This window comes from Rhinolophus sinicus, linkage group LG10, assembly GCF_036562045.2.
Source record: "Rhinolophus sinicus isolate RSC01 linkage group LG10, ASM3656204v1, whole genome shotgun sequence".
Lineage (NCBI taxonomy): Eukaryota > Metazoa > Chordata > Mammalia > Chiroptera > Rhinolophidae > Rhinolophus > Rhinolophus sinicus.
Genome location: NC_133759.1, coordinates 71923466 through 71939338, shown reverse-complemented (window position 1 = coordinate 71939338; position 15873 = coordinate 71923466). Strand labels below are relative to the sequence as shown.

General features: G+C 56.9%; 1 protein-coding gene across 2 annotated transcripts; it reads left to right on the top strand.

Annotated features, from left to right (window-relative positions):
• Positions 1-34: 34 nt before the first annotated feature.
• GRK6 (G protein-coupled receptor kinase 6) lies at positions 35-14546 on the top strand. 2 transcript variants are annotated; one of them, XM_019710993.2, is made up of 16 exons: positions 35-234; positions 3867-3962; positions 4940-5052; positions 5175-5252; positions 5563-5663; positions 5992-6084; positions 6187-6250; positions 6392-6532; positions 6823-7013; positions 7804-7841; positions 7934-8023; positions 8936-9144; positions 9230-9367; positions 12459-12596; positions 12678-12812; positions 13463-14546. In XM_019710993.2, exons 1-16 carry the CDS (start codon positions 183-185, stop codon positions 13514-13516), a joined length of 1731 nt encoding a protein of 576 aa, XP_019566552.1. In that variant the 5' UTR covers positions 35-182; the 3' UTR covers positions 13517-14546. The 2 variants fall into 2 exon arrangements, with proteins under 2 accessions (XP_019566552.1, XP_019566553.1); XM_019710994.2 differs by having other exon boundaries at positions 38-234; positions 13005-14546.
• The last annotated feature ends 1327 nt before the right edge of the window (positions 14547-15873 follow it).

The window sequence follows — 15873 nt, the reverse complement described above, 5'->3', positions numbered from 1 at the left end:
GCCGGCGGCCGGGTGGCCTCGGGGAGGGGGCGGAGAGTGCGAGGCGGGCGGCGGCGGCCGGGGAGGCCGGAGAGGCCGCGGCGCGGTCACTGCGAGCCGAGCGGAGCCGCGCCGATCGCCATCCGGCACCGGCTCCCGCGTGCGATCCTGGCCGGCGGCGCGGCCCGGCGGCGCCGCAGCCCATGGAGCTCGAGAACATCGTAGCAAACACGGTGCTTCTCAAGGCCCGGGAAGGTGAGGCGGCCGGGCGGGCGGCGGGGTGCAAAGAACGCGGGCACGCGGCCTCCGAGCTCGGCGGCGCGCCCCAGCCGCCGGATCCCCTAGGGCAGCGTGCTCAGCGCCCCGCACCCCACTCAGACACTAGCCCTTCCGGTACGGCGTCCTCCTCCGCACCTGCCCCTGGTAGCCGGGGCCCAGGAAGGGGCGGGGGTCAGGCCACCGCCCTCGCGGCGGGGAAAGGATGAGAGAGTGAGGAAAGGAGAGAGGAGAGGAAGGAAGGGGCGTGGGTGGGCCCTGAGACCCTCTCTGAGGCCTGTCGCAGGTGAGGGGTGAGAAGATGCCCCTGGAAGGGGCAACTTAACCCCACGTGCCGAGGCCCAGACCCCGGCGCACAGCCTGGAACGCCACAAAGTTGGTGCAGGCTAAAGGTTTGGAGAATGAATGAACGGCCACCCGACTTGGGGAAAATGTTGGACACATATGCTACCAACATGACCTCCGCTTGCTGGGTGCCTCATGACGCTGGAGACCATGGAATAGGTCACGATTTTTGCCCTCAAGAAGCCCAGGGTCTAGTGGGGTAAAGGGACACAGAAATAAGTGGGAGCCAGCTTTGAAGGAAGAGAGCATGCTGGGCTGGGAGGACTGTAAGTACAAGGCTTGGCAGAGGGAGCCCGACTGGTGAACGGAGTGTGTGCTGAGCTCCTCATGGTTCCCTCCCCAGATCTTAGCAGACATCTGCTCTAGAGGGTCCTGGGCGACACAGAAGGACCAGAACTGGTCCTCACTGCCTTGTGGTTAGCCTGCCCCTCACCTGGTATTGTCCACCATAGTAATTTAATCACCAAACATTCGCTATATGCTGTGTCCTGTCCAGGGTGCTGGCGAGCAGCAGTGAACAAGACCCTTTTTGGAACTCTAGGGCAGGAGGTCATGACAGTTTTTCCACTCTTTGCTGGGCTTGCAGGCTCAAAGAGTCATCTGCTTTACCTTCTTGCCCCGTTTTACAGATTGGAAACAGGCTCAGACCAGGGACTAGTCCCCAGGTCACATAGCAAGACTGTGGTTGACCCAGGCCTAGGACACAGGATGCCCTCCACACCATCTGTAGGAAGCCCAGAGGAGCCCCCAGCTAGCACAGCATCTGATACCCTCTGGCTGCCCAGAGCATGTTGACCCCAGGGAAGTGCTGTCTGGGAATGGGCATGGCAGGCTGGGTCCTTAGTACCCTTCCTTATCTCCTGTCCCTTATCGAGTCCGGGACTAGGCCTTCCTCTCAGCCTCTGGGGGCATCTGCCCATTCTGTTCTGCCTCGTCATCCAGCCAGCCAGGGAGGTGGGGTGAGGAGAGCCTGGCCAGGCCTCCTTCCTAGGGCTGTAGCCAGTTCAGGCCTCAGGCTGCTGAGAGCACTGCCTTGCCTGGCCAGAGACTAGACATCTTCAGACAGGCTTCCTCAGGCCATGAGTGAGGCGTAGGAGGGTATGGCCAGACCGGGGACCGGTGCCTCCACTGGAGAACCCTCACCTCACCTGGCCCTGGCCTTCCCAACTGTGTGGCTTTAGATAAGTCTTTTCTCTCTGAACTTCAGTAACCTTTTTGTGGACAGGATATGAAAACTAAAGGAAATCCCAATTGTCACTGAGTCCTGAACTGTGGCCCATGGACTGGCTGCATCAGAATCCCGTAATGAACTGGCTGACAGTTTGGCACTGGGTCTTTGCCAGCTTCCCAACTGATCTGAGGTCCTAAGTGGTTTGAGAACCCTTAGTGTATGTATTGAGTTGGCACCTAATGGATTCCTTAGCATACTTCGGGTGGGAAAGGAGCTTGGGTTGTGGTCCCAGGGCACTGGGCTCGAATCCTGCCTCTGGCACCTCCAGGTTTTGTGATCTTGGACAAATTGATTTATTTCAGAGCCTCATGAAATTGGGCCAGGTCTGGTAGAGCTGCTGTGAGGATGAAGTGGGACTGCCCTGGGGTGTGAACCCTCACTTACTTGTTCCTTTCCCAGATGCCCAGAGGCACAGCAAGGGGACCAGGCTAGGGTGGGGAGGAGCCCCACTGACTGGTGGCAGTTCCAGGACAGGATATTTGCATGTGACTCTGCTGCTGCCTTAATGTGGCTGGAAGGAGGGGGAGGAGGAAGTAACTGATGGGGGAGGCAGGCGGATGGAGCATTGGGTGAGGGACCTGCGGGGGTGGGGAGGAGTTCCCCTTGTGGGGAGGCCTTGCCGGGGTTGGAGATGCGGGTCTGTTGCTCACTCACAGTGGAGCAATGACTGTGGGGTATGCTGGGTACAGGCTGCAGGAGGGCTGCTCGCAGGTTTCCCAACGGGTACCCTGCAATACTTCCTCCTCCGGGCAGCTTAGGTAGGGGAACCTATTGAGGGACCCATCCCTGCTTCCTCCCTAGAAGGCAGCCCATGTTTCAGCCAGGCCAGATGGAAACTAGGCTGGGTAAACCATAGGGGAAACTGAGGCCAGGCAAGGGAAAGCTTGAGGTTGCCATTGAGTTGTTGGAGCTGGCGGCCTACCACTTGCCAGAGCCCTACTGGGTGCTAGACACAGACTCTCCTAATCACCTTCACAATGCCTCTGGAGGTGGTTTTGGACCCAAACTACACATGGAGAAGTTAAGGTTCAGAGAGGGCAAGTGATGAGCCTAAACTATGAGTTGGAGATTCCAGTCAAGGTCTATGACTCCAAGATTCAGGCCCCTCTGTCATCCTCAACCTCGTGGCCCATGGACCACATCTGTCTAACTCTCTCAGTGACGTGTTTTATTTATTTGACTGCAGTGGTATTTTTTTTAAATAGGAACCGATATTTCGTGTAACAGTCCGGATTCCCAGCTGCTTTTGAAAACTCAGGAGAGCTGGCCACACTGAGCCAGCATTCCCACCTAGCAGCAACCAAGCAGCAGCTGGACTTGTGCTTCAGTTGCCCGTTAGAAGGGGCATGCCTGGTCCAGTTCACCGTACGCCCTACCACTCCTTCTTGTCTCCCATCTGGTCCACAGTCACCATACCTGTCTGGCTCTGTAGGCATCTGAGCTGCTACCCTGCTCTCAGCAGCTATAGGTGGGGGGTCAGCTAGGTAAAATGAGGCAGGTTTCGGGGCCAGGGAAGGCCTTGTGTGCGGGGGTGTGGATCCTGAGTGCCAGCCCTCGTGCCATCACCTTGTTTGAGTCTCTGACAGCTCTGACACAGGGCCCGGTGACCCAGGCTGCTCTCTGGCTCTGGCAGCTCTCAGGCATATCCCATACGTCCAAGAATCTCTTCTGGGTCTTGACTTACACAGGTCCCGCCACTGTCATATCCTTATCTACTTTCTTCACCTGGAAAACGCTACCTGGCAGGAAGCAGCTGAGGCTGCTGAGGCTGCCCAGAAACCCCACCGTCCTCCAGCCGCCTGGCCTCACTGCCTACCTCTGGGCTCTTCCAGCCCAGTAGCCCCTAGCAGGAGGGCCCAGGGGACCACAAGTGTCCTAGAAGTCAGTGAGGGCATGTTGGAGCACGTGAAAGAAAGGCCCAAGGTGCCTCCTAGAGTGGGCTGTGCTGAGGCCGGTCCCTGTAGGCCTCTGGACGGTACTGAGGATGGAAGGGAGGCACCAAGGCGGCTGACTCAGCGCCTGTTTGCTCCCACAGGTGGTGGCGGGAATCGCAAAGGCAAAAGCAAGAAATGGCGGCAGATGCTGCAGTTCCCGCACATCAGCCAGTGTGAAGAGCTGCGGCTCAGCCTCGGTGAGGCCTGGGTGGAGACCAGCGGGTGCTGAGGCCAGGGAGCCTCCCCTGAGACCTCACCCTGGCGCAAAAGGGCAGGGTTGGGGGATCTGGGGAGCAGGAAGATGGAGGCTGCACCACCCAGCCTAGTTTCAGTTCCTGGGCTTGGGATGGGTGGAGGGTAGAGAGCAAACAGGACAGCAGGGGGTGGTTGGGGTAGGTGTGGGGACTTAGGCAGGGTCAGATTTGGGGCAGTCTGAGAGAAGCAGAGGAAGGAAGGGCCAGGCCTAGGGGGAGCTGGGCTTCGGACAGGGTGCAGTGAGGGCTGGAGCAAGCCCACAGATTGACTGCATTGGGAGCCCCAGACATGTGTTCAGCCCCACCCAGTCCAGTCTAGGGAGCCCAGCAAAGCCTTGAGATGAAGTGCCCAAGACCCCAGTTCCTGCTCATTTGGGCTATGGTCCCAGGTCTGAGCAGCACTGGAGGTTGCTCAGGCCCCTTTGATAGCCTGCACATGGGCAAGGACTATATTGTGACGGCTTCCACTGCCTGGGAAGGAGGCCTAACCTCTAGTTCACCGGAAGCCACAGCTTCCTCCGTACTTTCGCCAGGCAGGCGGCAGGTGTGGGCTCAGCCTGGGCCTGGCCGGAACCTCACAGACCACACCCAACCCCAACACTGTGACGAATGCAAGTGTTATGACCCAGGAGACAGTGCGGGGAGATGAGGGCCCCAGCTCTGGAGCCACACTCCTGACTGTGTGACCTTGGACTAATCGCTTAGCCTCTCTGGGCCTCAGAGTCCCAAGCTATGATGTAGTAGAGGTGGGCAGTAGTGCCCACTTCAGGGTTGTGGTGAAGGCTCTAAAGGAGATAATGGGTGCCGTACTGCAGGGCTGAAAGCTGTCGTTGGGGCCCAGGCCCTGGCGGTGTAGACAGCAATACCCTGCCAGCAGGCTTCGGGTCCGAGAACCCAACAGCTCCCATCTCTGCCTGCAGAGCGTGACTATTACAGTCTTTGCGAGCGGCAGCCCATCGGGCACCTGCTGTTCCGAGAGTTCTGCACTACGAGGCCTGAGCTGACCCGCTGCACTGCCTTCCTGGATGGGGTGGTGAGTGCAGCCCAGCCCTGATTTCCAGCGTGGGCAGAGGTTCCAGACCCCGTGTGCTCCACCTAGCATTCCAGAACTGTCACATCCCCCAGACCCAAGCCTCTCCACCTTCCACCCTATAGGCTGAGTATGAAGTGACCCCTGATGAGAAGCGGAAGGCATGTGGGCAACGGCTAATGCAGAATTTTCTGAGCCCCACGGTGAGTGAGCAGTGATGGTGGGATGACGGCAGTGGGCAGAGCTCAGTGATGGGGAGAAGAGTGACCACTGCCTGGGCAGAGATGCCCCGGAGTTGCTCCAGGCTCACCAGGCAGCACTGCGGGCACAGAGCCCAGGAGGGTGGGCTGGACAGCCTGCCAGTGGCTCTGCCTCAAGGGTCGCAGCAGGAACTGAGTTTAGCAACAGGGCAGGCTAGCATACCACGGGCCTGCAGCTGCCCCCAGCATGTGCCCTAGAAGTAGCAGCTGGCCAATGGGGCCCTGCACTGACCTGTCTGTGGCCTATCCCCAGGGTCCTGACCTCATCCCTGAGATCCCCCGGCAACTGGTGACTGACTGTGCCCGGCAGCTGGAGCAGGGGCCCTGCAAAGACCTCTTCCAGGAGCTTACCCGGTAAGCCTCTCCTTCCCACAGGCCTAGAATTGTGTCCCGAGAAGGGGGCTTCTGTGGGCCTGGAAGGCTGTGAACAGCTCAGCTGCTGGTGAGGGGATTCAGTCTCTCTTCCTGACTTTGACCCTGCTGTGTGACCTTGGGCAGGTTGCCTCCCCTCTCTGTAACATCCTCAGCTTCAGCATGGGTGTGTCTCCATCCTAGGTGGGTTAGCAGGAGGGTTGGCAGAGGAAGCTGTCTTTCGGGCTGAGTGTGCACTTAGCAGGGCCTGGCCCATCAAGCCGAGAACCTGGGGTGTTGGGCTGACTGGCAGGCTGGGCCTTCTCAACAGGCAGACCCACGAGTACCTGAGCGTGGCCCCTTTTGCTGACTACCTCGACAGCATCTACTTCAACCGTTTCCTGCAGTGGAAGTGGCTGGAAAGGTGAGCTCCTTGAAGGCTGGGACAGGGCAGGCCAGGTTGTTGGGGCTGTCATGGGCCCTGGGCCCCTGCTCAGCCATTTGCTCCCCAACCTCTTGCCCACAGGCAGCCAGTGACCAAAAACACCTTCAGGCAGTACCGAGTCCTGGGCAAAGGTGGCTTTGGGGAGGTGAGTGGCCAGCCCAGAGATCCCTGCAGAGTGAGGGGGTGGGGTAGGTCCTGGACCAGCCCTTTATATCCCCCTCTGAGTCCCTGTAACCCCAACAAGGTCACAGCTGGTTCCCATTTACCCCATCTACCCTGGCTATAGGTGTGTGCCTGCCAGGTGCGGGCAACAGGCAAGATGTACGCCTGCAAAAAGCTGGAGAAGAAGCGAATCAAGAAGCGGAAAGGGGAGGCCATGGCGCTCAATGAGAAGCAAATCCTGGAGAAAGTGAACAGTAGGTTTGTAGTAAGTACAGACAGGAGACCCCGCCCTACCCCTGGCCATGAGCTTGCCCTCCCCGTTCACCAGGCTGAGGTCTGCCCCCAGCCGGCCCCCTCTAGGCATTGGCTCCCACTCTTGAAGATGCTTGGGAAGGGCAGGTTTGGGATGTTGACACCAGGATTGGGGAGCAAGCTAGTCCCCCCAGGAGTGGCACCGAGAAGGATTTTTTGGGTGGCTGGCACCAGCCCCACCACCAGGTAGCCTGTGGCGCCTGCCTGAGGGCTCGGGTTCCCCCCCCCCCCCCCCGGCCACAGGTGAGCTTGGCCTATGCCTATGAGACCAAGGACGCACTGTGCCTGGTGCTGACACTGATGAACGGAGGTGACCTCAAGTTCCACATCTACCACATGGGCCAGGCTGGCTTCCCCGAGGCGCGGGCCGTCTTCTACACCGCGGAGATCTGCTGCGGCCTGGAGGACCTGCACCGGGAACGCATCGTGTACAGGTGGGGGCTTGGCCTCCCCACCAGGGGCTGCAGCTGGAAGGATGGTGGAACGATGTGGGTGTGCCAGGGCAGTCATGCAGCCACAAACCCGTGCTGAGCCCTGCGAGGCACCGGCTTGGGGGCTCCATACTCGCTCACGCTAGGCGAACTTGCGAGGCTCAGAACCCAGGCTCTGGGGCCCAGCTGACACGGGTGTGAATCCCGGCATTGTCACACCCCAATCCCTGTTCCCAACACCATTTCCTTTCCTGGGAAGTAGAGGCTATATAATTCCTGCCTGGCAGGTTATCATAGGGACTGAATGGGATAATGCAGTTAAGTACACTGGAGCCTGGCACTCAGGGCTCAGCAGAGAGAGCTCTGCCTGTTACTGTTATTGGTATGATTTCATTTGAGCTTTGCAACAGCCCCAGGAGGGGACGGATGAACAGCCCCATTTGACAGAAAAAGTAGAGTCAGCCAAAGGGTGGAGGTATGGGGTGGGGGGAGCCCTTCGACACCAGGGGTGAGCCAAGGCTACTGGTGATATCTGGGTAGCTTCCCTGGGTGGGAGCTGCCTTCCATTTGCCTAGCAAGTCCCAGGAGTCCTGGCTCCATTGATCCATCTTCTGCTCCCTCGAGCCGGGGCTGCTGCCAGAGAAGGACACGGCTATCTGTTGCCCTGGCAGCAAGTAGCTCCTACACCTTGTTCCACATCCCGTCCCAGGAGGCGAGTGAGCTGGGAGGGGTGGGCCCTGTCTGGCTGCCTTGCAAACTGAGCAGCATCTGACTTTGCCTTTCTCTTCCACAGGGACCTGAAGCCAGAGAATATCCTACTGGATGATCATGGTGCGTGATTTGCCACAGCTGGGGTAGAGTGGAGTAGGGTGGGGTATGGCCCTCCTGCTTAATGGGTCCTCCGCTTCTCCACCCACATTCAGGTCACATCCGCATCTCTGACTTGGGGCTGGCTGTGCACGTGCCCGAGGGCCAGACCATCAAAGGCCGTGTGGGCACCGTGGGCTACATGGGTGAGTCCCTTCACTGTCCTGGGCCTGGCCCCACCACTTCTGTTTGGGAGTCTTCTGTGTCTCGAGGAATAGAGCTAATGTCCTTCTGTTATAGATCAGGAGCTCAAAACTCAGCCGGGGCCCCATGCATGTGTGAACCCACATCATTCAGTCACTGCATACTTACTGAGCTATTGGCTGGGTCTGCAGGTGGCTACCTGTGAAGGACGAGAAGGGACTCCATCCTGTGTCTGTGGCCCTAGGCTTCCACTCCCCTGACCTGCCCATCTGGGGAGGGGCCAAGATGAGGCCCCGAGTTTCCCTCAGGGACCACATGACACAGTAGACAGAGTCCCAAGGATGCCCCGTGCCCCTTGCTTGTGTGTCTTTGGGCCAGACCCCCCATACCCCCAGATTCCCTTTCCCTGACCATGAAGCAGTCACCATCCCTGTGGCCAGGGTCGCCTCGAAGATGAAAAGAGGCAGTACAGACAAACCCCGCTCAAGACCTGCCCTGGCTGGCAGTGTAGGCCCCTAGCAAATGACTTTCCGCCTTTCCTCTCTCGGAGACTAAATCCACAGGTTGTACACTGGTAGCCACACAGGCCTCATTTGGCCTATGTTTGTGTTTCAGTCAAACTGTTTTTAACACAGTTGGAATTGGTTGCCAACATTAAATAAACCAGACAGCTTCACATTAAAAATATGGATTTCTGACTTCTGCAAAATGAGAAGATTGGCCCCCCAAGGGGCCGCATCAGCTCCCTTTGATGGGGCGTGTGCTTTTTCTACTCACCACAGTCCCTACCAGGCCACTGACAGTGCCTGCCTGGCTGGTGAATGTCTGAGCTGATCCCTCGCTTTGATGTGCTCTGGGCATTCCTGAGGCACCCCTAACTCCTTTTACCCCTGACACCTATACCATCCTCCCAGCTCCGGAGGTGGTGAAGAATGAACGGTACACGTTCAGCCCAGACTGGTGGGCACTAGGCTGCCTTCTATATGAGATGATCGCAGGCCAGTCGCCCTTCCAGCAGAGGAAAAAGAAGATCAAGAGGGAGGAGGTGGAGCGGCTGGTGAAAGAGGTGGCCGAGGAGTACTGCGATCGCTTCTCCCCACAGGCCCGCTCGCTCTGTTCCCAGGTACGGCAGCCAGCGGGAGGCCCGGCCAGGGCCAGGGCGGGGGCACCTCTCCTGAGGCCACCCTGATCGCCCCTCCCCGCTACAGCTTCTCTGCAAGGACCCTGCTGAGCGACTGGGGTGTTGTGGGGGCGGTGCCCGTGAGGTGAAGGAGCACCCTCTCTTTAAGAAGCTGAACTTCAAGCGTCTGGGCGCGGGCATGCTGGAGCCACCATTCAAGCCTGATGTGAGTGCCACCCACTTCTGCCAAAGGCAGGGCCAACCTGGGGTAGGGGCTGGGGATTCTTGGAGCTCAGGATACCTTCAGTGCAAATGTCGGAAAACCCAACTCAAGTGGCTTAGTCAACAAGACAGATAATTCCCTGGGCTCATGAAAGTGAAAAGCCTCGGGAGAGGTCTGGCTTTGGCATACCACATCCGGGGCTCCAGCATGTAGGAATTGTCTCTCTCTTCCCCTCCCTCCTCCCTGTACTGGTCAATGTGCAGTCTTCACCAGCAGGCAGCTCTCCTCAGGGTGTGACAGCGGTGGACCCAGCAGCTCGGGCCCACATCCTACCAGCTTAGCCATTCCAGTAGACCATGCTTCTTGCCCAATAATTTCAAAAGAAATCCTGAAGGCAGGCGGGGGGGTGGGGGGGGGGGAGTGAGGCCTCAGGCTGATGCTCATGGCCTCTGATTGCTCAGAGGCCCCTCAGTGTTCACACCTGGATCAGAACACCCACCTGAACCACTGCCAGTGGGGGAGACCAGTTCCTCAAAGGAAAGCCAAGATGCCGCTGACAGTAGGAGGAAGGGCTGTTGGGTTGGCAGAACATCAGCTGCCCGCTACACCTGGCAGCACTGATTTCCCTTCTGTGGGCAGAGTACTCCCCCTTGTAGATTCTTACCCATTTACTGAGCATCTCTGTGGGTCAGGCATCCTGCAGGCAAGAATATCCTTGAGTCATCAGATTCCAGATGGCAAAAACTCAATTTACTGGTTTATTTGGTTAAGATAGTTCCAGAGTAGGGCCGACATCAGGGTGTCACACTATGTTGCCAGGACTCCATCTCTTGGCTCTGCTTCACCCTGTTGACTCCTCCCACTGAATTCAGGCTTCTCTGTGTAAAGTCACAGGGAAGGTTCTGATTGGTCAAGATTAGATCATGTGCTTCCTCCCCTTCTATGTGTAAGATGACTGGGTCTTGTGATTGACAGTTCACTAGGAACACTGGGGAGGCAGGAAGGTGATGGGCAGACCAGGTTGATGGCTGTCAACCACATATGTGATTGTTTATTCATTCAACAAATATCTGAGTACCTAGATGTGCCAGACCTCAGAGATAATGATGTCACTAGGACCTAGTCCTGCCTTCATGTGCTAGTGGGAAGACACACCAAAATAAACCAATAAGTGAAAAAAAAATTAGGTAATGTGAAGTGCAGGAGTGCAGGCTAAGAAGATTAGGAATGGTGGGGAGGTTGGGTATATTTTTAGACAGGATGGTCTCTGAGGAGCTGATGGTTAAGCAGAAGCCTAAAATATAGGAAGGAGAGAACCCTGCCAAGATTCAGAGTATGAGCATTCCAAGGAGAAGCAACAGCCAACCAGTGAGGTCCTGGGGCAGGGACCAGTCTCAAGATGATACAGTAATGAGGGGCCGGTGTGACAGACATCTCTTCTAAGTGTGATGGGGGCCTTTGGGGAATATTGAGCAGGAATGTGAGGTGTGGGGAGTGGATGAGTGGAAATGGGGGACCCGTTAGGGAGCTGCCACCTCTGAAGGATTGTGTCATGTAGGCCTCACTGGCATCCCATGGTGTGGGCATTGGCTGTGGGCGATGGAGCCTGATACCAGCAGCCTACCTTGGGGCAATGCCTACCTCGGGGCTGGCACTGCCACTCCTGTTTCCCATGCACATATCTCATTTAACCTTGAAACCATCCCACTGCTTCATCTTTCATTCGAAGAGAGAAAATCAGTGCCTTGGACTCTAACTTTTTAGAAGCAGCAGGTGAAAAGCAATATAGTTTTTAACAGCTTTATTGGGATTTAAGTCACATCATACAATTTATTCATTTTATGTATATCCTTAAATAAATGGTTTTTAGCGTATTCAGAATTGTGCAACCCTCACCACAATCAATTTTATCACCCCCCTCCTTCCCCCACAAAAAAACGACCCATTGGCAGTCATTCCCCATTTCCCCTTCCCCTGGTAACCACTAATCTACTTTCTGTCACTATATATTTGTCTATTCTGGACATTTCAGATAAATGGAATCATGCACTATATGGTCCTTTTGTGTCTGGCCTTCTTTCACTTTGCATAATGTTTTCAAGGTTCATCAGTATTGTAAATATCAGTTCCTTTTTCTAACTGAATAGTATTCCAGTGTATGACTGCCACGTTTTGTCTGTCTGTCTTCACCAGTTGATGGACATGGGCGTTGTTTCCTCTTTGGGGCTGTTATGAATAATGCTGCTATGAATGCAGATACAAGTTTTTGTGGGGACCTATGTTTTCATTTCTCTGGTGTACACCTTGGAGTGGAGCTGCTGGCTCATATGATGATGCTATGTTTAATCTTTGGGGAACTGCCAGACTTTTCCAAAGCAGCTACATGTTTTCCCGAAAATCAGACCTAGCAGGACAATCAGCTCTAATGCATCTTTTGGAGCAAAAATTAATACAAGACCCAGTCTTATATAATATAAGGGGCATGTGCTCCTTATTATAATAAAATAAGACCGAGTCTTATATTAATTTTTAATCCAAAAGACTCACTAGAGCTGATTGCCCGGCTAGGTCTTATTTTTGGGGAAACACGGTACACCATGTTCTATGGTGATGTTTTAATTGACATCCTTAATAGTAGGATTTTGAAAACAAAGTGGCCTGGAGTGAGATGGGCTCCCAGCCTGCTGGGAGTGTGGCAGGGCTGTTCTAACCTCTGGTTGGTTGTGAAGTGTGAGGGGACGGAGCAAGCTGTTGGACATCCCAGGACCGAGGGTGCCCTGCCGGAAGGGCCTGCTGGGGTTCAGCCTGCGCTCACCTTGCCAGCTGCACACCCTACAGACGTGTGCAGATGGAGGGCACGCCTGTTAATTGTTCCACCAGGCACTGTGGGGATGGCTGGCTGTGGCAGGTCAGTGAAGGACAATGATCCCTAGTTTACAAAGGGGACATGGCCTCAGAGAGAAGGGATTGTCATGCTCAGGAAGTGCACGGGCGCCAGTTTTCTACTCCAAACCGGAGAACTGCAAGGGCAGAACAACCAGGTGAAGGCTGGAGCAATTCTAAAGGCTAGGCTGTCCTGTGTTTGTCCCCCCAGCCCCAGGCCATTTACTGCAAGGATGTCTTGGACATTGAACAGTTTTCCACGGTTAAGGGTGTGGAGCTGGAGCCCACCGACCAGGACTTCTACCAGAAGTTTGCCACGGGCAGCGTGTCCATCCCCTGGCAGAACGAGGTGGGTGGGGCCTGCCAAGCTGGTGAGGTGGGCTCCAGCGGGTGGCGCTGGGGGCAGCTCTAACAGCTGCCTGCCCTGCAGATGGTGGAGACTGAGTGCTTCCAGGAGTTGAATGTCTTCGGGCTGGACGGCTCGGTTCCCCCAGACCTGGATTGGAAGGGCCAGCCGCCTGCGGCCCCCAAAAAGGGACTGCTGCAGAGACTCTTCAGTCGCCAGGTAACCCCCAGCAGTGTCCTACCTGGGCCTCCAGCCTGGCTCCAAGGGATGGTGGGTGGGAGGCCGAGCCCGTGCCCGCATGTGCTGTGAATGGGCTTCCTCCAGCCGTGCCAGCGGTGCCCAGGGTCTCTGGCCTCATTCCCGCCTGTCCCCCACCCCTGGCTGGGCTCACGGCCTCTTTTCTCTTTCCAGAGGTGAGCAGTGTGGGCTCCCCGTGGGTTGGCCTAGCTGCCTGGCCTCGGGGAGCCACAGGCAGCCCTTCCATGGCAGAGGCGAGATGTGGGTGAAAGAAGTCCGGTGCCCGCTGCCCATTTTCTCCTCCCCACTGTTTCCATTCCCTGCACCCCAGCACCTTCAAGCTGCTAGCCTTGCTTAGCCATCTGTCTCCCCATGCCCTGCCTCCACCAACCCCAGGGGAGAGGGGCTGGACGGGGCCTTGCCCTGGCAGAGCCTGGGGTCCACCTGGTCCCCCTTATTTCAGCCTGTGGCCAGCAGCCTCTGCACTGATGTCCAATACATGTCTGGCCTGAGCTGCTGCTCCAGGCCCTAGGCAGCTCCTGGCCTGCCCTGGCAGGGCCACCCAGTGATGGCACTGGTGGCTAATGGCACTTGCTCTGCCTCTCTCCCTCCGTGTCTTCCCCACCCTCCAGGATTGCTGTGGGAACTGCAGTGACAGTGATGAAGAGCTCCCCACCCGCCTCTAGCCCCCAGCCTGAGGCTCCCACCGGCGGTTGGCGGTAGCAGCTACTCTGAGTGATGTTGACAGTTTTGCACAGTGGTCCTCCCCATTGTCCACTCCAGGTGTGGCCTGGGGAACACAGCTGGAACTGTCCCCAGGGTCCTCTGCCCTTCAGCCCCTCATCTGGCTGAGTTTGGCAAGGCCTGGGCTGTCCCTGGGACAAAGGTGCGTCCCTTCAGCTCTCATCTATGGGGCTCGGGGTTTTCTGTATTTATGTGTTTGTACGGATGTATATAGCAACTAGAGCATTCTGAAGACCCACGCTGGAGCTGGCAGAGGAGCCACTGCCAAAACTCCAAGGCGCCTCAGGCCCCTGAGCCCCCAGCACTGTGCTCACCACCGCCCACTTCCAAGTGAGACTCGTGCCTGCCCCTGCCGCCCTGGACTCAGGCCACCGCCTCTGGGGCCCAATGCTGCCCCTTCTCAGCACTTGTCAGAGCTGGATCTGGGGCCTCTGCGTCCCCTAGGCCTATGTCAGTGTGACCAGAGATTGGGCTGGCCCTGGGACCCATCAGTCCACTGCCCAGGCTGTCCCGGATGGGTCTGCCTCTGCCTTCCAGCTCCCAGGGTGCCTCGTCCTTCATGCTGGGCCCTGTCCTGAAGACACCTCTTGCAGAAATGCCCCATCCCAGGTGTGTGTGGGGGGGTGTCCCTGGCCAACCCTCAAACATTCCAGACTCCCCCAACAATAGACACTTGTGCCCAGCAATAATCCACCCCTCCCTATGTGCCTGTGGGGTGTGTGTGAGCGTGTGCATGTGTGTGCGAGAGAGAGTGTGTGTGTGAGATAAGGGCAGGCTGAGGTGGTGTGCCTGTTCCCCAGACCCCAGCCCAGCCCTTCGCAGACTGTGATGGCCATCCTAGTCCCAGTGTTGGGACAGTATGGGATTACAGGACCCTGGTTTTTCCATATTTAAAGCCAATTTTGATTACTCATTTTGTCCAATGTAAGCTGCCACGTGTCTCTATGTGAATACAGTCCGAGCACAAACCTGGCCAGCTACCCCTGCCTGCTTCTTTCTTGCTCCTGGTGTCCAGCAGTCTTCCTGCTTCTCTGAACCTGCTGGAAGTGGGAAAGGATTGGAGGTGGGCCTGGTGGGGCTGCCCCTCCAGTAAGGCCCAGGAGCCCCCAGGGCTGCTCTTGGCGGCAGCCTCTCCAGGAAGCCAGACCTTGGTAGCCCTTGGTCTCACCCAGAGGATTCCTCAACTTCCTCAACGGGATGAGTCCTGAGGGAAGAAGCCTGGGATCCACACTGGGGTGTGGGTATCTGGCTCTGCCTGTGCTGGAGAGGCAGGCTTAGCTTGTAGTGTCCCCTCGAAGGCCAAGGGGGGCTGGCCGTCACTTGTGGACTTGGAGCAGCCTGAGGAGTGAGGTGGGAGCTGCTGTTAGGTACACCTGCCTGGTCTCTTACGTGGACCCCTGCTGTGTTTCTGGCCCATGGCCTACATATGCTTTAAAGCCACTCCTCTGCCCTTGAAGCAGGAAATGTGGCTGGGCAAAGGTGAGACAGTGATGATACTGCGGGTTAGGCTGTAGCAGGGGTGGGTGGGGACCAGCCATGTGGGCAACAGGGAGGATCCTCTGAAGATAGCAGTTGAGCCAGGTCTTGAAGGAGACATTCAGCTGGGGCCAGAGAGGGATTGGGGGAGTATTCTATTCCATAGCATTCCACCTACGCTAAGATTTGGGGGTACAACCTGTTGACAAGTCTGTCCCAGATTTCACAGACCTGTCGCTGCATAATCTCCCAGTGACCCCGGCCCCCGGGATGCCACCATAAGGGTTTGTTCATTTCCTCTGGGCTGTGCTATAGAGTCCACATGAGCTTTGCTGTTAGTTCTGGGTTCAAGTCCCAGCCTGGTCACTTTTCAAGCTGGCTTTGCATAGGCTTTGAGAATACACTGAAGCAGCCAGACACCCTCCATGAGCCTCTAGGTCACTGGCAAGGACTCTTCCCTGCCAGAGGAGTGGGTGCTAGGTGCCAAGCTGACAGCTATCTGAAGGGCAGCCGGAAGGCTCCAGGCACCAACTTAGCAAAGGGCCCTCTTGTGCTGTCCCAACTCTTGATGAGCAGTGGAGTGTGTGCTGCCTCTTCTATTAACTTGAAAAAAACAGTAGAGAGAGGGCCTTGACAAGGTCTTCCAGCTGGTGAGTGGCTGTTGAGGGGTAGAAAGGAAGCCAGCTGAAGATGAAGCTGGATCCTGCCCTTGAGGCATGAGGTTGGGGCCCAAGGTGCATTTGCCTCTCCTCAAGGCTCTGAGGGAAGGGGGTAGTTATTAGGTGTCAGCACTCAGAGGCCAAAGCCCAGCCCTGGGCAGGGG